Source organism: Salvelinus sp. IW2-2015, linkage group LG16 (assembly GCF_002910315.2).
Source record: "Salvelinus sp. IW2-2015 linkage group LG16, ASM291031v2, whole genome shotgun sequence".
NCBI classification, from domain to species: Eukaryota; Metazoa; Chordata; class Actinopteri; order Salmoniformes; family Salmonidae; genus Salvelinus; species Salvelinus sp. IW2-2015.
The window spans coordinates 29209475-29234068 of record NC_036856.1 but is presented as its reverse complement, the minus strand read 5'-3'; the positions used below and the strand labels follow the sequence as shown (position 1 = coordinate 29234068).

The 24594-nt window shown below is 43.4% G+C and overlaps 1 protein-coding gene across 1 annotated transcript in view; it reads left to right on the top strand.

Moving 5' to 3' along the window:
• The window catches only part of LOC111976166 (transforming growth factor beta receptor type 3-like), a 163733-nt gene that overhangs the window by 18380 nt on the left and 120759 nt on the right, over positions 1-24594 (top strand). The window contains exon 3 of the mRNA XM_024004930.2: positions 16584-16771. Within this exon, the coding sequence (XP_023860698.1) occupies positions 16584-16771 (188 nt within the window). The remainder of the gene's footprint in view (positions 1-16583; positions 16772-24594) is intronic.

Sequence of the window (24594 nt, the reverse complement as noted above, 5' to 3'; positions counted from 1 at the left end):
GACGAGGGGACTGCCAAAATGGATTGTGCAACCCGCTGTAAACTGAGGGGAGAATGAGGGAGGAGGGGGAATGCGGAGTCCAGTCCAAATCAACACACTCCGCGCACACACCACCACGCACATGCGCGCACGCACGCACGCACGCACGCACGCACGCACGCACGCACGCACGCACGCACACACCACACACACAACACACACACACACACACACACACACACACACACACACACACACACACACACACACGCGCCCGCAGCCCAGACCTCTGCTCCTCCGACACACACACACACACACACACACACACACACACACACACTTCACACACACACACTGAACAAAACCGAAGAGAGAGAGGTCCCTCCCAGCATGTTAAACCAGATGTTGGAGTGTGATTCATGCTAACAGTCGGAGCAGCCAGTCAGAGCGGTACAGAGACTATGACTATATAGTGCACTGCTTTTGACCATAGGGTTAAAAGTAATGCACTATGTAAGGAATAGCATGCCATTTGGGATGCACATATGRCTGTGTGTGTTGCTGTAGGCTAGAGAGTGGTAGGGATGTTTACATAGCAATGGGAGCCCTGCTTGCCTTCAGCATCTCTACTTACAGACCTGGGCCCGTCCCCACGGTTAAGCCTTTATCTCAACAACACTGCCGATAAGGGAGGGAGGAGGGAAAGACATAGGCTTTCTCTCAGCTTGAGAAAATTATTTTGTAATGAAGTGTAGATTTATTATTGATATTAGTGATGAACAGCAGTGGATGTACACTGAGTCTACAAAACATTAAGAACACCTGCTCTTTTAATTATATAGACTGACCAGGTGAAAGCAATCATCCCTTATTGATTACTTACAAGCCCTTAACCAACAATGCAGTTTTAAGAAAAATAAGTGTTAAGTAAAAAATAAAAAGAACAAATAACAAATAATTAATGAGCAGCAGTAAAATAACAGTAGTGTGGCTATATACAGGGGGTACTGGTACAGAGTCAATGTGCAGGGGCACAGTTTAGTCGAGGTAATTGAGGTAATATGTAAATGTAGGTAGGGTTAAAGTGACTATGCATAGATAATAAACAATGAGTAGCAGCAGCGTGAAAGAGGGGGGGACAATGCAAATAGTCTGGGTAGCCATTTGATTATGTCACGCCCTGACCTTAGAGAGCCTTTTTATGTCTCTATTTGGTTTGGTCAGGGTGTGATTTGGGGTGGGCATTCTATGTTTTTGTTTTCTATGATTTTGTATTTCTATGTTTTGGCCGGGTATAGTTCTCAATCAGGGACAGCTGTCTATCGTTGTCTCTGATTGGGAACCATACTTAGGTAGCCCTTTTCCCTCCTTTCAGTGTGGGACTATAGCCCTTAAGCTTCACGGTCGTTTTTGTATTGTTTATTGTTTTGTCAGCGTCATTCTAATAAAAAGGAATATGTACGCTCACCACGCTGCGCTTTGGTCCAGTTCTTTCGACGGCCGTGACAGGTTAACTGTTCAGGAGTCTTATAGCTTGGGGGTGGAAGCTGTTAAGAAGCCTTTTGGACCTAGACTTGGCACTCCGGTACCGTAGCAGAGAGAACAGTGTATGACTAGGGTGGCTGGAGTCTTTGACAATTTTTAGGGCCTTCCTCTGACACCACCTGGTATAGAGGTCCTGGAACAGTAAAGGAGTTATGTGGAGTGTGACTTCACTGAAGAAAGAGAAAGGAACAAATATTACTAGAGTTTAACTCTCTCTTGTCCTGGTATTGGAAGAAGGTAGACAGAGTAGTAGGGCATGTCTCTGTTTTTTGCCTCTTTCATGGTAGGTTGCCAGAACTTGGCACTCTTCTTCTTACTAAGCGAGTGGGTTTGAGTTGAGTCCTTTATTCACTGCAGGTTTAGCTAAAAGCCCTGATCTCTGTCCCCACATGTTTTCAGGAAGGAATATGAGTTACTTGATATCCTCTTATTTTGAAGTACATTATCAGGTTCATTATCATCACCACCACACATGACGTGTCACTTTCTTTCTCTGCAGTTAACAATCTATAAGCTTCCCTTCCTCTCCCTCCCTCATCTTAAGTAGGAGCTGGGCTGTGAGTGAGTTAGCTAGCTGAAGGCTTCCAGGTGGTGTCTCTCATCTCACTGCCCTACTCTCCCCAGTCTGGGACCCACCTTTCCCCCCTCAATTCGCCTCAGATAAGTTGTGCTGACAGGCCACGTGGGCTAAGCCCCACCGTCGGAAAGTTTCTTTGGAAAATATCAGCAAAGTATTCTTCCAAAGTAACAGGCCCTCCTCAGTCCGAACACTAAATTACAGATATCATTTGCCTTAGATCACACGCACAGTCACATATTGATATTTTCACACTTGTTTTTTCACCTTGGGTCTCAGCTCTGGAAGTTGGGACTTGGCTAACGAAGGGAGAGAGAGTACTGTTGTTGGTTGTGGTTTGCGTCATTGCTGCTGTGTAGAGGATTAAGGGACTCATCACATTTACCACAAGGGTTTCCCCTCCACAATGTGATGCACTGTTATGTGTGAGTTGGAAGGTGCTTTTCTTTTGTGTACGTGGGAGAAACACTCTTGTGTTAAAACACATGCGTACTAAACTTTTTATTAATTTCATGTCATGGTATCTTCCATTTAGTTGACAAAATTACCTGTTGTCCACACTGCTTGATGAACTATTACAACAATTTAAATATACTATATTTCAATTGTTCTACTGTATAAATAACAATACATTTCTTGAGCTGGTGGGCGAGCTCTGCTTAGTGGCAGTTAGTCAGATGTGTAGTTCCTCTCTCATGGGGTTCTAGTGGAGGCTGATCTGAAGTCTTCCTTAAACAGAGGACTTTATTCACCAGCAGCATATTTGATCCCCTTTGTACTCGGTCTCTTTATTAACTAGCCAGCGTCTTGTCGAAGGCCAGGGGCCCTCCCCTCACAGGGTCATTTGCGTGTGTTAATACGTGTGGGGGCAAAGCGGCAAGACATTTGACGTTATGTCATTCTTCTCGGCCAACGAGACGAGGAGGTCCACTGGAATGTGGTCTCCTCATTTGGGTCTATGTGAAAGTAGCTGTGTGTGTGTGTACAGTATATATGTGTTTGTGTGTGTAAAAGTAGTTGCCCTCTCTAGTTGCCTCTCAGGCGCCATTAAAATGTAAAGACCTGCCTTTGTTCTCTATTCATACTGGCCTCACCGGCAACCAGCTGCTTCTCCTAACCCATCAGTCATAATGATGTACATGTATATAACATAATAACAAGGCGGCTTGCGCCACAGGGTGATTGATACATTACATGGGGACACCAGCTCGTCGAACTACTCATTCCAAAATCATGGGCATTAATATGGAGTTGGTCCCCCCTTTGCTGCTATAACAGCCTCCACTCTTCTGGGAAGGCTTTCCACTAGATGTTGCAACATTGCTGCGGTGACTTGCTTCCATTCAGCCACGAGTGTTAGTCAGGTCATGCATTGATGTTGGGAGATTAGACCTGGCTCACAGTCGGTGTTCCAATTCATCCCAAAGGTGTTTGATGGGGTTGAGGTCAGGGCTCTGGGCAGGCCAGTCAAGTTCTTCCACACCGATCTCGAAAAAACATATCTGTATGGACCTCACTTTGTGCGCTGGGGCATTGTCATGCTGAAACAGGAAACGGCCTTCCCCAAACTGTTGCCACAAAGTAGCGTTAAGATTTCCATTCACTGGACCTAAGGGGCCTAGCCACACCATAACAAAACAGCCCCACACCATTATTCCTCATCCACCAAACTTTACAGTTGGCACTAAGCATTGGGGCAGGTAGTGTTTGGCAGTCGCCAAACCCAGATTCATCTGTCGGGCTGCCAAATAGTGAAAGTGTTTCCATTGTTCCAGAGTCCAATGGCGGCGAGTTTTACACCACTCTAGTAGACGCTTGGCATTGCGCATGGTGATCTTAGGCTTGTGTCTGCTCGGCCATGGAAACCCATTTCATGAAGCTCCCGCCAAACAGTTCTTGTGCTAAAGTTGCTTCCAGAGGCAGTTTGGAACTAGTTAGTGAGTGTTGCAATCGAGGACAGATGATTTTTACGCACTACGCGCTTCAGCACTCAGTGGTCCTGTTCTGTGAGCTTGTGTGGCCTATCACTTCGCGGCTGAGCCGTTGTTGCTTATAGACGTTTCCACTTCACAATAACAGCACTTACAGTTGACCGGGACAGCTCTAGCAGGGTTGACGTTTTCCGAACTGACTTGTTGGAAAGGTGGCATCCTATGACGGTGCCATGTTGAAAGTCACTGAGCTCTTGAGTACGGGCAATTCTACTGCCAATGTTTGTCAATGATTGCATGGCTGTGTGCTCGATTTCCTACACCTGTCAGCAACGGGTGTGGCTGAAATAGCCGAATTCACTAATTTGAAAGGGTGTCCACATACTTTTGTATATATAGTGTTTGTTTTGGAGATAATCCCTCAAAACTGTCCTGCTATTGCCATGGCATCCAGAGAACATACAGTATAGTAATCCTATATATTTTAAGTCTTTATTCCTCTTTGCTCCCGTGGAACATAAATCCACCTTTTCATGTTGTAGTGACCCCAAATATTATTCTGTTGACTTCACTTGTTCATTTTTCAGGCTATATCTCCATTGGAAGATTACCGTTGGTTTCATTATTTTCTGTAGAACCATGACCTAGATATTTATGTGCTGTGGCTGGATCAATAGTGGTATATGAGTCAGTATATTTAAGCCGTAAAGCTGTATAGGGGCTGCCCTCTGTTTACCCTGATACTCAATCCCTTCCTGCTGTTCATGGTAAAGAACAAACAAGCAGGGGTATGTTCATTCAGTAGATATCCCACACCACATTTATTTATTGTGTGTACATGTCTGTCAGGGTTTCCGTTAGGAAAATGTGGCGCCGGACATTTAACCGGCAGCATTTTTAATTTCCCGGACATTTGAGCACAGTGATATATAGTACTGGTGTGGCTGAAATAGCCGATTTCACTAATTTGAAAGGGTGTCCACATAATTTTGTATATATAGTGTTTGTTTTGGAGATAATCCCTAAAAACTGTCCTGCTATCGGCATGGCATCCAGAGAACATACAATATAGTAATCCTATATATTTTAAGTCATTTTCTTCTGATATACGGCCCAAAATGCACTAATAAACAGCTAGCTTCAGTCGTTATGTCATTAAAAGTGTATTCCTGTCCCCAGCGTCTACAACCTCTAGCTGCTGATGTAACCTTCACAGGATCTGTATAGGACTTAGAGTCTCAAGAAGTGTTCTTTAATACTTCAAGTGAGGTGGGAGGAAACTTCACATTGGTGGTTTAACTAGACTGGCTTTTCAGCCTTTCTATTGTTGTAAAGTCATTACTAATATGAACAATACAAAGGGCCAAGATGAAAGCAGGCTGGGTGGGTGGGTCATTCAGAAAATAAATGGTGTCAGGAACGAGCAGGACAAGTGGCACTCAAGACCTTCACTGGGCCTGAGACCCTGGCTGCGAGGCCTATGTGTGGGTGTCTAAGTCTGACTCACACTGGGCCTGAGACCCTGGCTGCGAGGCCTATGTGGGGTGTCTAAGTCTGACTCACACTGGGCCTGAGACCCTGGCTGCGAGGCCTATGTGTGGGTGTCTAAGTCTGACTCACACTGGGCCTGAGACCCTGGCTGCGAGGCCTATGTGTGGGTGTCTAAGTCTGACTCACACTGGGCCTGAGACCCTGGCTGCGAGGCCTATGTGTGGGTGTCAAGTCTGACTCACACTGGGCCCGAGACCCTGGCTGCGAGGCCTATGGTGGGAATGTCTAAGTCTGACTCACACTGGGCCTGAGACCCTGGCTGCGAGGCCTATGTGTGGGTGTCTAAGTCTGACTCACACTGGGCCCGAGACCCTGAAAAGAGGCCTGAGATGGGTGGGAGGCTAAGAGGACAGGGGTAGGTGGTTGCTCCTGAGAACGCTGACAAGACTGGATGAAAGGGCCTGGGGTCTATTTGGTGCCTGTGAGTGATGGGTTAAAGGTCATTGACGTGGCCGGGCATTTATTCATTTACAAATATTTTAGATTCATGTTTATGTCACCCTCATTCTTGAATATCCAGTTATATAAAGGTGCCAACGGAAACATTTTTCTTTCTAAAACAATTCATCATAGTCATTTTTGTTAGCACATACTTAACCCTCCACTAAAGAATAGCATGACTTGGGAGAACTCTTTCTAGTCTCTACACCCATGAGTCCATACAATGCCTTGCAAAAGTTTTCCGACCCATTGGATTTCATCACATTTTATTGTGGGATTAAAATTGATTTAATTGTCATTTTTTGTCAACAATACCCATGAAATAGTGTGTAATGTCAAAGTGGAAGAACCATTAAAACAATTGTATTAATAAAAACAAATATAACTCAAATATAGTCGTTGCATATGTATTCAACCCATTTGTTTAGGCAAGGCTAAATTAGTTCAGGAATACAATTTGGCTTAACAAATCACATAAATTATGTTCACTTACTCTGTGTAAAATAATAGTGGTTGACATGATTTTTAAATTACTAACTCTTCCTCTGTCCCCCATAAATGCAACATCTGTAAGGTTCCTCAGTGAAGTGTTGAATTTCAAGCACATATTCAACTACAAAAACCAGGGAGTTTTTCGATGGGTAACAATAACAAATCAGACATTGAATATCTCTTTAAGCATGGTCCAGTTCATAATTATGCTGTGAATGATGTATTAAACCACCGAGACACCTCATATATACAGTTACCATGAGGCCATTGGTGATTTTAAAACAGCTACAGAGTTCAATGGCTGTGATGGGAGTGAACTGAGGATGGATCAACAACATTGTAGTGACTCCACAACAATGACCTAAAGGACAGAGTAAAAAGAACACAAATATACAAAATAAAAAATATTCCAAAACTTGTATGCAACAAGGCACTAAAGTAATACTGCAAAAAAGCATAGCAAAGGAAAACACTTTTTGGCCTAAATGCAAATCCCTATGATTGAGGTAAATACAACACAACACATCACTGAGTAACTGCCTCCTTATTGTCAAGCGTGGTGATGGCTGCATCATGGTATAGGTATGCAAATACTGATGTAGATGTACTGAGGTAGAAGTTTTTCAGGATTAAAAAGAAACGGGATAGGGCAAAGCGCAGGCAAAATCCGAGAGCAAAACATGCTTTACACCAGACACTGGGAGAGGAATTCACTTTTCTGCAGGACAGTAACCTACAACACAAGGCCAAATCTACACTGGAGTTGCTTACTAAGAAGACCGTGAATGTTCCTAAGTGGCCAAGTTACAGTTTTGACTTAAATCTGCTTGAAATACTATGGCAAGACTATGGCAACACTTGAACATTGATGTATGCCATGATCCTCAACATTTTGACAGAGCTTGAAGAATTTAAAAAAGAATAATAGAATAGTATTACATAATCCAGGTGTGCAAAGCTCTTAGAGACTTACCCAACAAGACTCACAGCTGTAATTGCTGCCAAATGTGTTTCTAACATGTATTGACTCAGGGAGCTGAATACTTACGCAACAACTATATTTTATTTATTTTATTTTTGATTAAATCTTCTTTAAAAAGTGTATTTCTTCCACTTTGACCCTACAGAGTATTTTGTGTAGATTGTTGACCAAAAATTACAGTTAAAACCATTTTAATCGCACTTTGTAAAAAAAACTATGTGAAGAAATCCAAGGGGTGTGAATACTTTTGAATTAATCCATCTCAGTACATACTGTTTCTGCAACTGGTATGCCTGTGTATAAAATCAAAACAGGAAGCCATTCCTAGACTGGGCCTGTCTGTTTATTATCACTTGATAGAAAGATGGCTCCTGATTTGGAGTGACGGTTTCAGTCCTAGGTCAATAGCTCAATTGTCACTGTACTTTTTATGGACACAGATGTAGGATTTATGACTAGTATCCACACCTGGTAACACACTTGGAGATGGCACGAAGATTCATTTAAATATTTTTCTCCCTATTACTGTTTTTTCCCCTTATGTAAATGTTATTCCGTCATGCGATCAAGTTATTCAGTCATGCAATCAAGCTTGGCAGTAGCGAATACAATTTGTCAGATCAGATTGATTCATCAAATAAGGGATTGTTTGTGTGATGCTGGACCGTGGGCAGGTTTGTGGGACTTTTGATCTCAGATTTCACACTTTGATGGAAAGGTTTTATGACTTTCCTGACTGACTGCAGTGCAGCCCCCATATCCCACCTCCTCCCCCCGTCCTCCCCTGTCCAACCGCCTTCTTCTCCCCCAACCTTCTCCCCCCGTCCTCCCCTGTCAACCGCTCTTCTCCCCACCTCCTCCCCGTCCTCCCCTGTCAACCGCTCTTCTCCCCCACCTCCTCCCCCGTCCTCCCCTGTCAACCGCTCTTCTCCCCCACCTCCTCCCCCCGTCCTCCCCTGTCAACCGCTCTTTCTCCCCCACCTCCTCCCCCGTCCTCCCCTGTCAACCGCTCTTCTCCCCCACCTCCTCCCCCCGTCCTCCCCTGTCAACCGCTCTTCTCCCCCACCTCCTCCCCCGTCCCTCCCCTGTCAACCGCTCTCTTCTCCCCCACCTCCTCCCCCGTCCTCCCCTGTCAACCGCTCTTCTCCCCACCTCCTCCCCCCGTCCTCCCCTGTCAACCGCTCTTTCTCCCCCACCTCTTCTCCCCGTCCTCTCCCATGTCTCCCCTTCCTACCAACGTCCTGCCTCCCGTGCTTCCACATTTTACAGGCTCATATTGGTTCATGATGAATCCATATTTCATAGCTAGCAGACAGAATGAATAAAGCTAGTACTATCCTTATGAAAGGCTTTATTTGCTTCCTGTATTTGTGCCCTCTTGCTAACTCAGCGCTGAGTGAGTTACTGTTAGTGTCAGCGCTGCGGGCCTAGTGATTGTGTAGTTCCAAACTAAAGCCCCTTAGAAAAACATGACAGGGCAGAATATTGCTCTCCCTAAACTGGTTTGCGTGTTCTGCGGACCCTGAGAATCTTTGCTAGGAGACAAGGACCAATGATTGGAGGATTGAGATAATACCTTGGTCCATATGGGAACTGAGATACCACAGGTTTAATGGATAGAACTACACATATTGACATAGTGGCCCCACCAATCCCCTGTCTATTACATGTATTTTCCTGTAATCAATCCTGCCTTATGATGTCTTTGTGTAATTGAACAAACATGTTTTCAAATCCGTTTGTCTTTATTTGGGAATGTGTACAGGATACAGGATGTATTCTGATATAGGCAGTGCACAGCCAGCGTCATCTATTTTGTGAAACACACTGTGTAAGAATTAAAACTGTGTAAAAGTATCTCCCTCTGAAAAAATATACAATAGTCTACTGCTGAGGGATGCTGGAAATAAGACACGTGCACTTGTGTCTGTCTCTGAATGTGTGAGTGTGTTTATGCGTGCACATGTTGTGTGTGTGTGTGTGTGTGTGTGTAGTGCGTTGGGGAAGGGTCTTTTTGTTTCTTATCGGAATTGGCTTTGTGGGAAAATCAGATATGTTCCTAACGGGCACATGGTATGACATCACATCCTGTACCCAAGTCTTGGAATGTCACCAGCAGCATGTTGTAGCAACAGAGTGCATTTCTTGGAATCTAATCAGTGGCTGCATCCTTAAATGGCATTATATTCCCTATATAGTACACTATTTTGACCTGGGCCTATAGGACTAGGGAATAGGGTGTTATTTGGAACACTTCCAGGGTGTTTAAATACTTTTTAAGTCGGTTGGCTTGGAGAGTATTTCTACAGTCTCTGAGATTTAACTATCGTTTTGAGTTTCTATACGCTTCCTGACTCTATTAACCCTTTTGAGAGCGATCCCGATACTGTATATCCACGTTCCTCGTTCTCTAGCCTTCAACATCAGTGTAATAATCAAAGCACTCAATGAGCCTTTACAACAGAATCTATTTCTATTTTAGTTCACATATACAGCTTCTGAGTAGACTGCTAATACTTTGACCACCTGATTTAAAAACTCAACTGTAATTCACAAAAGAGGCATAACAAGAACTGCAGACTTCAGTAGGTATTGTAAGGGGCAGCATAGAAACTGGTGGAGATTGAAAGGTACATCAGTTCTGTTACTGGCTGTCCGTGCTTCTCAACTCCCACATCGTCAGATAGGTTAAGTGGAGTAATAAGGAGTTATACTCATCTGAGTCAGAGTGCATTTTTATCTTTCAGTGTCAGTACCTCCCCCATTCCTGATCTCTCTCTCTCTCACACTCTCTCTCTCTCTCTCTCTGTTTCTCTCCTCTTTCTTGTCATGTCCCTCTCTCTCTCTCTAAACTCCTAGTTTGATGTGTAAAAATGTGAATGCCTGTGGTTTCTACCCTGTGTAAATTCAGTAACCTAAACCGTCGTCATCGGCTCTTGAGGACTTTCCTAGTATTACTATAAGAACCCAGTAAATTCAGCAACCTGAACTTAATCTACTCTCTCTGAGGCCTTTCGCAGCAGTACCACTATATAACCCAGTCAGCGTATTCATTCAGCCTGCTTCCAAATGGCACCCTATCCCCTTTATAGTGCACTGCTTTTGACCAGGGCCCACAGAGCCCCTTGACTCACTTTGACAGCCTTCCCCTGGTATCTACATGATATACTGTAGGAGAGAGAGAAAGGGCAGTGTGTGTGTCAAAGGCACAGTGGGCTATCAGCTCTTTTTCATTTTCTCTGGCATCTAATTTGGCCGCGAAGCATGTGTGCGGGTGGCTTATTCGTCTTCCTCCACTCAAAGGACTTAATTGAAACTATGGCTCATGCTGAAACTTATTACAAATGCCTTTTCAAGACTGACTGACTGCCCCATGACGCCAAATGGCTTTGAGTAACATTTGTGTTTTAGCAAATGGTTTCAGGAATGGTTTATTACAGTTACCCATCATACATAGTTGAACCTTCCACAAGATAAGATGATTATACCATATCGTCACTGTCTGATGAAAACCTCTTATCTCCAAAAACAGAGACTTTTCTGAAAAATGACCATATGTCCCCATTAACGAACACACAATTATAAAACTTCAGAAGTTATTTTGAATACATTTTCTTGGTCCTAGAGGGTAGTTACTGGTAGTTACTGCTTTCAATAAATGAATAAAAATTGACATTTGTAAAAATTGACAGCAAAAATATATATATCCAAATTTGATAGGAAAGATACAGGTTAACAGGATGTATATATGAACAAGTAGGTTAATAGCTTATAGATGTAAAAGTTGTGGCCTGGTGTGTCTGTGCTCTCTTTAAACAGGTGCATGTGGGAGTGAAAGACAAAGGCCTAGCATTTCCAGTCAGAAAGTTGAGGTAGCAGCAGAAACGGGTGGCAAAGACACCTTGTACAGTATGTTGACCATCATTGGCAATACATCCTTTCTAGAACTGAGATGTTTTCCTTCTGTTACTTTGATTACACGTTTATCAAATCATTATTTCCTAGCATGCTAGCCTGGGAAAACATTCTAGATTAGTCAGTTTTATAGAAACCTATCTGATGTCAAGCTGGTGAGGTACACAGAAACTGTCCTCTGTGGTTTTTGAGTATTTATTTATATGATAGTTTTGTGTTTTTGTTGTCGTTTATTATGATTTTTACTTGGTTCTCCTGGCTGTAACTAGGTCTGGATGGTGAGGATAGTAGGATATTGATGTTGAGTATGTGGGTCCAGAACATGCAGGACCAGACCAGGCTGTCTGTACTCACACAGGTGTGCTCTATCCCATGCGCTGCACTCTTGCAGGGTTCTGTCTGTCTCATCTTTGTCAGGATCCAGACTGAGACAGGAAGAGACACTCCTGTGAGAACCAGTCTCGCCTGGTGTGGAGGTTTGCCTGATGAGAGCAGTTAGTCCCCCAGGCCCCAGAATAAAGGGTGCTTGGACATTGATGGATATAATCATACCCTAGACATGAAATAAAATCAGAACTTTCTTAAATTGCCGTTATTGTTCTCATTTTTTAACATAATCTGATCAACCAACATTGGCTTCACGCTGAGATTCACAGGTCCTTGACCTTATTTTCCACCAGAAGACGATTAACCATGACCTTATTCTCCCAACCAAAATCCAAGATAAATATTTTGCTGTTAAGGTAGACATCACAGATGGAATATCACTTGTTACTATCATATATGACTGGATCTGCTGGGCTTAGGTCTTGGAGGTGTCTGCTCTGCAGTGTGTATAGTCTGTCTAGTAAAGTGTCTGGTGGGCTCTCTAGGCCGGGTTAATTTTTCATGCAGAGCGAACAACAGCTTCTCTCATTCCTCTCTGTGGGCGTTAGTCCGGCTCGGCCTGGCTAGAGGGCCTAGCAGCTGCTGGACAGGACCTCTCTGTACTCCCTCTGCTGTGGAGAGAAGAAACACAGAGAGGAGAGAGGGGGGAGGGGGGGGGGAGAGAGAGGTATGGACAGGGGGAGAGGTGACAGAAGAGACAAAGCTGTTCAAGTCTTTTTCTTCTCCTCTCCCCCCTCTCCATGAAGGCTGCAGACTGTGATGACAATACCAGATGTGCAGGATTGGATTCCAGTTGGTTTTAGCTACACAGAAAAATATCAATAATACCAGATATTATGGCTATGATAGAGGATTGTTGTATAAGTACAGTGCCTTCAGAAAGTATTCACACCCCTTGACTTATTCCACATTTTGTTGTGTTACAGCCTGAATTCAAAATGTGTTATATATATTTTTTCTCACCCATCTACACACAATACCCCATAATGGCAAAGTGAAAACATGTTTTTAGAAATGATAGCAAATGTATTGAAAATATGAAATTTACGTAAGTATTCACACTTCTGAGTCATTTCATGTTAGAATCACCTTTGGCAGTGATTACAGCTGTACGTCTTTCTTGGTAAGTCTCTAAGAGCTTTGCATACATGGATTATACAATAATTGGACAATATTCTTTAAAAACGTCTTCAAGCTCTATCAAACTGGTTGTTGATCATTGCTAGACAGCCATTTTCAAGGTCTTGCCGATTCAAGACGATTTAAGTAAAATCTGTAAATAGGCAACTCCAGTTGGTCTTGTGTTTTTAGGTTATTGTCCTGCTGAAAGGGAAATTTGTCTCTGAACCAGGTTTTCCTCTAGGATTGTGCTTAGCTCTTAGCATAAAGTTAATTTCTTTGCCACATTTTTTGCACTTTTACTTTAGTGCCTTATTGCAAACAAGATGCATGTTCTGGAATATTTTTTATTTTGTACAGACTTCATTCTTTTCACTGTGTCTTTTAGGCTAGGTTTGTGGAGTAACTACAATGTTGTTGATCCATCCTCAGTTTTCTCCTATCACAGCCATTAAACTCTGTTGCTGTTTAATCTCTGAGCGGTTTCCTTCCTCTCCGGCAACTGAGTTAGGAAGGATGCCTGTATCCTTGTAGTGACTCGGTGCATTGTATACGTCTATTAAGTTCCTTTGTGTAAATGTATAAACTAAGTTCCGTATTGTAAATGTCCAATAGACATCGTTGTTGTAATAATGTTGTAAATATGGCAGGCCCATAAATGAATATATAATACACAAATGATCAGAGTTGTTGTCTGAGTTTACTTTGGGGGAAAGTATGGCCCTATTGTTGCTCAATCCCATCTCGGTCAAAACAATTTTGTCCTGATATGATTTTGAACTAGATACAGACGATTCCATTATTCTTTGGGATGGAAACACTGTCTTTGTTTATTACCCACAGCTCCATTTGTGTTTCAGGGTTATAAAACAAATGTTTGGTTTCCTTCCATTATTGTCGAAATCTTCTGTATTATTTTTTTCCAACACACTTTTATTGTCTCTGTATAGCCAATTTTTTCCAGGAAGTTAAATAAAGAAACAACATCACTGCCCAACAAGTGCCATCATTTCTTAGCTGTCTTCCAAAAAGGACTAATTATTTGTCTGTCTGGCCGGTGGCGTGGTTGTTATTTCACAATGTGTGGTGTGGGGGGAAAAGTGAGTTTGAGTGCTCTGAGATTAGGACTGAAGGGTGAGGCGTGATGACTGGAGAGAGAGGGACCGGCGTGTACTCCTTGGGGAGGAGAGGGGGGTTGGAACTCCGATGCACCACAACAAGGTTTTGCCATTAAGGTTTTGCAGTTTCTTTTTCCTTGACTCCAGCCATCCGTCACTGTGTTTTTGAATGTATGTTCCCATCAATCACATCAAAGTAGATCTCCTATGAGTTGTATGGGGAATGGATTCACTAGCACCAGGAGACAGCAGCTGTAGGAAGAGAGAATAGGTTAAAGACATCTGTCAGAGGCTCTCAGGGTCTCTCTCAGGAGAGACAAGAGAGACAATAGTAAAGCATTTCTGTCCTCGCAACACACAGATAGGAAGGTATTTCTCAGGCTTTGTGCGGATCACACGTACAGTGTGTGTGTGTGCGTGTGTACAGTACTGCAAAACAATAACAGTCTGTTCTCAGAGAGAAACCTTCCTCTAGCAGCCCACTGTTGAGGTACAGTATTTTTGTCAGAGACGGGGAAGTTTTAAAGTTGTTATCTCCCCTGTCCTTCATTTTCTCTTTTAATTATTTCCAAATGTTTTCCCCTGATCGCTATCGGCAACTATAACGTGTTTATCATGCAGTGTTTGAAACGTGAGCGGGGCCTGCGCTGGCTGGTTGGCCCAAGAAATGTCTGTGAGGCTGTTGGGCAGAGTAGAGAGTAGGGACTGACCTGAAAGAGGAAAGTCTGGCCACACAGCTTGTCCACTGAGACACAGTTTCTCTAATGGAGAAGGCCTGTTCAACGCCTTGCACAAAACATCAGGGCTGTGTGTGTATGTGTGTGTGTCAGTTTAACAGTGTGTGTATGTGTATGTGTATGTGTGTGTGTGTGTGTGTGTGTGTGTGTGTGTGTGTGTGTGTGTGTGTGTGTGTGTGTGTGTGTGTGTGTGTGTGTGTGTGTGTGTGTGTGTGTGTGTGTGTGTGTGTGTGTGTGTGTGTGTGTGTGTGTGTGTGTGTGTGTGTGTGTGTGTGTGTAAAATTACTATGTTACTTAGTGTCCTCTCCTGGGATGCGTGCCAAATAGCACTCTATTTCCTATAAATTGCACTGCTTTCATACTACTTTTATAGTGCACTATACAGGTAATATGATGCCCTTCGGGACATAACCCTGGTCTGACCACGCTGGGGCTTGGCTCTGCATGACTGACAGGTCTCACTGGTCCTACTCTTCCTCTCCATGACAGCCATGGATGGATGGATGGACAGCAGTGAGAGGAAAGGGGCAGACGGCCCTATTTTTGGACCACTGCCCTCAGACTAACTATAATCTATGGCAGTCTTGAGATCTAGTTGTTGCCTATTTATTATAATTTATTATGATTGACTTTAGCTACCTAAAGCATTATCTTCAGTTTTTAGTAATATACAGGACCTCACAATGTTACCTGCACCACTATTAGGCTAATCAGTGTAGAGTAAAATGAAAGATAGAAAAAGCAAGATTCTGATCCAGAGAGAGAGAAAAGGGAATCCCACAACCTCCAACATAATATGAACTTCTTAGGATAGCCCTTCAAGGAAGTTTTGTTAACAAGTGTGCTCGTTATGTTCAACTGCTTGATCCCTGTTATAGTCCATCCGTTCTTGTTGTACTCCAAGTCCAAGTTCACCAGTCTCTCTGTGCTGCAGGGCACCAGTGGGAGGGAAACACACACACACACACACGCACACACACACACACACACTGTAGACCAATCTAACATGCTTCTCACAGGAACACCTCCAGCGCCACATCTCCACAGCAAGTTCTGTAACTGACCACAGTCATAACGGCTAATTATGGGCTGTCCAGAGACAAGAGCACTAAAGTGTGAAGTGTGGGCCACCCCCTGTGGGGATTAGGGAATTAAGGGAAGGTCAGATCTGAACATTTACGGGAAAAGAGAAAGAGGTAAAAGTGACATAAAGGGGATTATAATGGAGGTCTCTTTGGGCCATCTTGATTATACGTCTGGCACCATAACATCCTGTACAGGGTCAGCTAGACACTGCTTTGTTCAGAGGAAAGGCCAGTCTTGTGTTAGTGGCCTGTTGAGGGTCAGAAAGCGTGGTGCTGCTCTTTGTTGAGAGGCCAGTCTGCTGTGTTAGTAGGCTGTGGACTGAAGAGAATGGCCTACTTTGAGAAGAGTGAGCTTTGTGCCCAGACAATGTGCGCAGACACTGTTTTATTTTGCTATGCCCAATTTAAATAATGATTATGTCACTCATTATAGTTGCATGCTGACACTTTATTTGCTCTCATCATTCATAACTTGTTCATCAGAGAATAGCTGATTCATACGCTATCTATTTATGGACAGTCTATAAATGATTTACAGAAACTTAGAACTTATCAACTTATCTTATATAAAGTGTTCTCCAGTTTGTTGGACTGAAGCTGCAGTGTGGAACACTTCTTACCTCTGTACTTTTTAAATGAAGATTCTCTAGCTTCACACTGGGGATCTTGGATTCTCGAAAAACCATTTCGTGGGTTCCACTCATCTCATTCTTCTCCCCCCCAGGTCCGTTGTCTCGTAGCCCGTGTGAGCTGCTGCCAGTAGGTGTAGGCCACCCGGTGCAGGCTCTGCTGAAGAGCTTCACGGCCCTGTCAGGCTGTGCCTCCCGTGGAACCACGGGTCTACCACAGGAGGTTCACATCATCAACCTGAGGGGCAGCAGCCCTGAGGGGTCAAACGGCACACATCCAGAGGTCAGTCACCTGTATATAATATAACCACCTATATATAATACAATGTATAACGATATACTGTATATAATATGATGGACCAGAGGACACACCTGACCAGAGGTCAGTCACTCACCTGGCTGAGCCAGCCCAGAACACCCACACCTCATATACTGTTTCACACTATCATGCCAAACTCAACCGCACTGTGCAGGCTCAGATATGTCCAATCCAGCATGGTACCAGCAACTATGGTGGATGCATAACTAGGCCAGTGCAGTACAGCTCGGCATGGCTCAGTAGTGTACAAACTACTAGAGAATATTCATTGGTGTGAGATAGAAATAGCATACCAGGTGTTTTACTATGACTTCGGCAGTGCATGGCTGGACAAACCAAGTCTCAGGCCCTGGGAAGGAACATTTTAAAGGCCCGCCTTTTGGCATCAACAACAACATTTTGCAGTTTTCAAGCCTTTTTCCTGCAATTCTACACACCTCTGTTTGGGTAAAAAGCTGAGGGCCTGGAGAAATGTAACCGCTCTCAAATTCATAGACAGAGCTATATTTATTTATTTTTTATCTGGCCGCAGACCCCCTGCAGTACCTCAGCAGACCCCACTTTGAGAACCCCTGCTGCAGACTGTAGAGTCTAACTCTATCCACACCTGTATATACTGTTATACAGTAACTGTAACCCACAGTGCACAACTCTGTCAGACAGCTAAATATCCAACATGCTCCCAGCATACTGTTTCTATCATAACATAAATATTGATGTCAACAAAAATGCTGGTGTCATTTTGAGTTAAGTGGCCTCAGCAGATGAGCACATAAAAAAAAATGTCACCTCCTCCTGGTGATAACTCAATCAGTATTGTTCCATGAGCAGTGTGCCATCCTAAGAAAGTACATAACAGTGTGGGTTGGCTTTCACCTTTCAACAGCTCCATACCAAGTTAATGGATGCTGTAATTACTGGTAGGCCTATCTGGCTGCGAGCTGGGGAGACTCAAGCACTTTCTGGGGAGAGCTGCATAATTAAAAAAAAACTTTGTCATTGCTGAGCAGCAGGGCTGGAGAGTAATGTTTTTAACGAAAGATAGTGGACCCCCTCTTATCAAATTGTACTCGTCCCAAGAATAACAGCAGCTTTAACTGAGGAGTTGGTGGTGGGCGGTTGTTGCTCAATGTAGGGGAGATATTACCATACACACTAGTTAGATGTTATCAGCCATGCAGATCTTAGGCTGCAGGCAACCAATCTGAATGCTGTTCTTGACCCTGAGTCATTAAAGACAATAGACCAGAGAACCTTACATGCCCTTTCTTATGCATTAGAGGGCAGGGTCATGGTCATTAGAGCACACTGTTGAAAAATGTTTAAAAAAAACAAACAATCATTTTTAATAGGATAGGTGGTACCTCCCGGTTTCACTCCATTTTCTTATTTTTGTGTGCCTATTGATTGAACACTACCCAGGCTTTGGTTATTTGTGTAAAGATGGATGGCTCTCCTGTCTCTCACCACTCACCACTCACCACTCTGCACACAGGCCCCCTCTCCCTGTGAGCAGCTCCTTCCACAGTGTATCTGTGGAGTACAATAGAGAACACTGTGTCTGTAGAGTATAGTATGATGGCACTGACAGACATGGCAGCTCTTCTTGCTCTTAAGCAACTTTGCAGTATTTCATTTTTTTGTGTGTTATTTCTTACATTATTAGCCCAGAACAGTTTTTGTGTTATTTCATACAGCCGGAAAGGACTTTTGGAAATCAGAGTGGCGGTAACTCACCAGCATTATGACCAGGAATATGACTTTCCCGAATTGGATCCTTTGTTCGCATCCCCCAAGGAAATTGAACTTATCCCAGAGGCTGCTCCAAAACCTGCCGGCGGAGAAGAGGTATTTGTGTCAGCGGGCAACCATCCTCCGCATCCGAGTATGTTACTCGCTAATCAATCTCTGGACAATAAAGTTGACGAGCTCAGGGCGAGGATCTCCTTCTAGAGAGACATCAGGGACTGTAACATACTCTGTTTCACGGAATCATGGCTCTCTCCGGATATACTGTCCCTGTCCATACAGCCATCTGAGTTCTCAGTGCATCGCGCAGACAGGAATAAAGAACTCTCCAGCAAGAAGAAGGGCGGTGATGTAAGTTTCATGATTAACCATTCATGGTGTGATTGTGATAACGTATAAAAACACAAGTCCTTTTGTTCACCCGACCTAGAATACCTCACAATCAAATGCTGACCATATTACCTCCTAAGAGAATTCTCTTCAGTTATAGTCACAGCCATGTATATTCAACCTCAAGCCGATACCACGACGGCCCTCAAAGAACTACCCTGGACTTTATTCAAACTGTAAACCACATATACTGAGGCTGTATTCATTGTATGTGGGGATTTTAACAAAGCAAATTTGAGTAAAACGCTACCGAAGTTCTATCAACACATTGACTGTAGTACCCATGCTGGGAAAACACTCAACCACTGCTATTCTCTCTTCCGGGATCCCTACAAGGTCCTCCCCCACCCTCCCTTTGGAAAATCAGATCCCAACTACATTTTGCTCCTCCCTTACTATAGACAGAAACTCATACAGGAAGTACCTGTGTTAAGGTATATTCAACGCTATTCTGATCAATAGGAATTCATGCTTCAAGATTGTTTTAATCACTCGGGCTGGGATATGTTCCGGGTCGCCTCCAAGAATAACATTGATGTATACACGAACACGATGACGGAGTTCATCAGGAAGTGTATAGGGGATGTTGTTCCCACTGTGACTGTTAAAACCTTCCCAAACTAGAAACCGTGGATAGATGGCAGCATTCACGCTACACTAAAAGCACAAACCACTGCATTTAACCATGGCAAGGTGACTGGGAATAGGGTCAAAATACAAACAGTGTAGTTATTCCCTCCGTAAGGCAATCTCCGTAAGGCAATCAAACAGGCAAAACGTCAGTACAGAGACAAAGTGGAGTCGCAATTCAACGGCTCAGACACAAGACATGTGGCAGGGTCTACAGACAATCGCGGACTACAAAGGGAAAAACAAACCAAGTCGCGGACACTGACGTCTTGCTCCCGGACAAGCTAAGCACCTTCTTCGCCCGCTTTGAGGATAACACATTGCCATCAATGCGTCCCGCTCCCAAGGACTGTGGGTTCTCGTTCTCTGTGGCCGACATGAGTAAGACATTTAAGCGTGTTAACCCTCGCAAGGCTGCCGGCCCAGACGGCATCCCTAGCCGCGTCCTCAGAGCATGCGCAGACCAGTTGGCTAGAGTGTTTACGAACATATTCAATCTCTCCCTATCCCAGTCTGCTGTCCCCACTTGTTTCAACCATTGTTCCTCTACCCAAGAAAGCGAAGGTAGTAGAACTAAATGACTATCGCCCGTAGCACTCACTTCTGTCATTATGAAGTGCTTTGAGAGGCTAGTTAAGGATAATATCACCTTTACCTTACCTGACACCCTAGACCCACTTCAATTTGCTTACCGCCCCAATAGATTCATAGACAATGCAATTGCCAGTGCACTGCACACTGCCCTATCCCATCTGGACAAGAGGAATACCTGTGTAAGAATGCTGTTCATTGACTATAGCTCAGCCTTCAACGCCATAGTACCCTCCAAGCTCATCATCAAGCTCGGGGCCCTGGGTCTGAACACCGCCCTGTACAACTGGGTCCTGGACTTGCACAACCATAGTAGGCCTGATTACCAACAAGGACGAGACAGCCTACAAGGAGTAGGTGAGGGCCCTGGCGGAGTGGTGCCAGGAAAATAACCTCTCACCCAACGTCAACAAAATGGAGGAGCTGATCGTGGACTTTAGGAAAAAGTAGAGGGAGGACGCCCCTATCCATATTGACAGGACCACAGTGGAGAAGGTGGAAAGCTTCAAGTTCCTCGGCATACATATCACTGACAATCTGAAATGATCCACCCACACAGACAGTGTGGTGAAGACGCAACAGCGCCTCTTCAACCTCAGGAGGCTGAAGAAATTTTGGCTTGGCCCCTAAGACCCTCACAAACTTTTACAGATGCACAATTGAGAGCATCCTGTCGGGCTGTATCACCGCCTGGTACGACAACTGCACTGCCCGCAACCACAGGGCTCTCCAGAGGGTGGTGCGGTCTGCCCAACGCATCACCGGGGGCAAACTACCTGCCCTCCAGGACACCTACAGCACCCGATGTCAGAGGAAGGCCCAAAATATCATCAAGGATATCAACCACCCAAGCCACTGCCTGTTCACTCCGCTATCATCCAGAAGGCGAGGTCAGTACAGGTGCATCAAAGTTGGGACCGAGAGACTGAAAAACAGCTTCTATCTCAAGGCCATCAGACTGTTAAATAGCCATCACTAGCCGGCTACCACCCGATTACTCAACCCTGCACCTCAAAGGCTTCTGCCCTATATTCATAGACAATGAATCACTGGACACTTTAATAATGGAACACTAGTCACATGAATAATGTTTACTTACTGCTTTACTCATCTCATATGTATATACTGTATTCTATTCTACTGTATTTTAGTAAATGCCACTCCGACATTGTTGCTCTTCCAATATTTATATATTTCTTAATTCCATTATTTTGCTTTTAGATTTGTGTGTATTGTTGTGAATTGTTAGATATTACTGCAATTTTGGAACTAGGAACACAAGCATTTCGCTACACCTGCAATAACGTCTGCAAAATAATTTTATGTGAGCAATAACATTTGATAGTAGAGAACACTGTATCTGTAGAGTACAGTAGAAGTAACTGTGTCTGTAGAGTAATGTAGAGAACACTGTGTCTGTAGAGTACAGTAGAGAAACACTGGCGTCTGTAGAGTACAGTAGAGAACACTGTATCTGTAGAGTACAGTGAGAAACACTGTATCTGTAGAGTACAGTAGAGAACACTGTATCTGTAGAGTATAGTAGAGAACACTGTATCTGTAGAGTATAGTAGAGAAACACTGTATCTGTAGAGTACAGTAGAGAACATTATCTGTAGAGTACAGTAAGAACACTGTATCTGTAGAGTATAGTAGAGAACACTGTATCTGTGAGTATAGTAGAGAACCACTGTATCTGTAGAGTATAGTAGAGAACACTGTGCTCTGTAGAGTACGTAGAGAACACGGTGTCTGTAGAGTATAGTAAAAACACTGTATCTGTAGAGTACAGTAGAGAACACTGTGTCTGTAGAGTACAGTAGAGAACACTGTATCTGTAGAGTAAGTAGAGACACTGTATCTGTAGAGTATAGTAGAGAACACTGTGTCTGTAGAGTACAGTAGAGAACACGTGTCTGTAGAGTATAGTAGAGAACACTGTATCTGTAGAGTACAGTAGAGAACACTGTGTCTGTAGAGTACAGTAGAGAACACTGTATCTGAGAGGTACAGTAGAGAACACTGTATCTGTAGAGTATAGTAGAGAGCACTGTGTCTGTAGAGTATAGTAGAGAATACTGTATCCGTAGAGTATAGAAGAATACTGTATCTTGTAGAGTATAGTAGAGAACATTATCTGTAGAGTACAGTAGAGAACACTGTGTCTGTAGAGTACAGTAGAGAACACTGTGTCTGTAGAGTACAGTAGAGAACACTGTATCTGTAGAGTACAGTAGAGAACACTGTATCTGTAGAGTATAGTAGAGAACATTATCTGTAGAGTACAGTAGAGAACACTGTATCTATGGAGTATAGTAGAGAACACTGGTTCTGTAGAGTATTGTAGAGAACACTGTATTGTAGAGTACAGTAGAGAACACTGTATCTGTAGAGTACAGTAGAGAACACGGTATCTGTAGAGTAAGTAGAGAAACATTATCTGTAGAGTACAGTAGAGAAACACTGTGTCTGTAGAGTACAGTAGAGAACACTGTGTCTGTAGAGTACAGTAGAGAACACTGTATCTGTAGAGTCAGTAGAGAACACTGTATCTGTAGAGTATAGTAGAGAACAATCTGTAGAGTACAGTAGAGAACACTGTATCTGTGGAGTATAGTAGAGAACACTGTGTCTGTAGGAGTATTGTAGAGAACACTGTATCTGTAGAGTACAGTAGAGAACACTGTATCTGTAGAGTACAGTAGGAAACGGTCTGTAGAGTATAGAACACTGTATCTGTATAGTAAGTTAGAGCACACTGTGTCTGTAGAGTACAGTAGAGACACTGTATCTGTAGAGTAACAGTAGAGAACATTATCTGTAGAGTACAGTAGAGAACACTGTGTCTGTAGAGTACAGTAGGAACATTATCTGTAGAGTATAGTAGAGCACACTGGGTGTCTGTAGAGTATAGTAGAGAACACTTGTATCTGTAGAGTACAGTAAGAACACTGTAATCCCTGTAGAGTATAGTAGAGACATACTGTATCTGTAGAGTATAGTAGAGAACACTTATCTGTAGAGTATAGTAGAGAACACTGTATCTGTAGAGTACAGTAGAGAATGTGTATCTGTAGAGTACAGTAGAAGACAACTGTATCTGTAGAGTCAGTACGAGAACACTGTATCTGTAGAGTATAGTAGAGAGCACTGTGTCTGTAGAGTATGTAAAAGAATGTATTAATAATGGATATGTAATCCGTAGAGTATAGTAGAGAACATTATCTGTAGAGTATAGTAGAGAACACTGTATCTGTAGAGTACAGTAGAGAACACTATGTCTGTAGCATCTATCTTCTGCCCCCATTATAATCAGGGGCCCAGCAAATGGCGTCCGTTCCTTCCCTCCTGGTGCCGACAGGAAGCCAAAGAAAGGCTTGATGGCCAAAACAACGCAGCAGAAGATTGTAAACATCCGTGGGAGATCAGATTGTTGCTGGAGGGCTCTACCCCTGCGTCCCAAATTACACCCTATTCCCCTTCATATTGCACTGCTTAGTAGTGCACTATATAGGAAATAGGATGTAATTTGGGACATGGCCATTGTTGTTGGAGAGCTCAGCAACATACAGTGAAACAAAAGCAAATAAAAGGCTATCTCCTCCAGCTATATTAATGGCTGTGCAGTCAACAAACCCTTTACCCTGGCCTCTGCACTTCTTCACACTGTGAGGAGAGAAAAAAGTAGGCTGTCATCACATTCTTTTATTGCTCAAAATGACATCCCAGCATATTCAAGAGAGGCTTAGCAGTAAATAATTGTTTTAATAACGTCAACTAAAGAAGACACTTAATACTGTTGCACCTGAATCCTGATAGTTGTAGTGTGTGCCAGCTGCCTATATGCCTGAACCCTTCTCTCTTTCAAGGGTTACAGTACAGGTGTTGGATTTTCATTTGACCAGTATTGTCATAGCAAAATAATCCTGCAGCAACAGGATTTTAACGTTTAGTCCATAATGTTGTTTGATCGCAACAAAAGTGGGATCAAATGAAGATCCAACATCTGTATATCAGACTATGGAATGGCAAGAACCTCTGTATGCATTAACATTTTCTCTACCATAAGTCATGGGTGTCAAATGTCTCTGTGTAGACTGCGGACGGAAGGATGTGCTTGTGCTGTGTCAGGATATTTAAGTGTCCCACTCCCTACCCCATCAGTCATGGTAGTGTGAAAAGCAGCATGTCTCGGCTTGCACTGGGGATTTCACTGCTGAGTTAGGCAGACATAAATGTTGCTAAGGCCTGATGCATAGGCAAGATCAGAAACTGGGTGTAAGGCAGGGTATGTTATGTTGAGTCAGTATGCAAATAAAGACATCACTCTGGTGATTGTATCATAACACCTTAGTGCGCCTTGCAGAGATGTTTTTACTTAACCTTTATTTTAACAGGGAAGACATATTACAAATGCGCCCTGTATA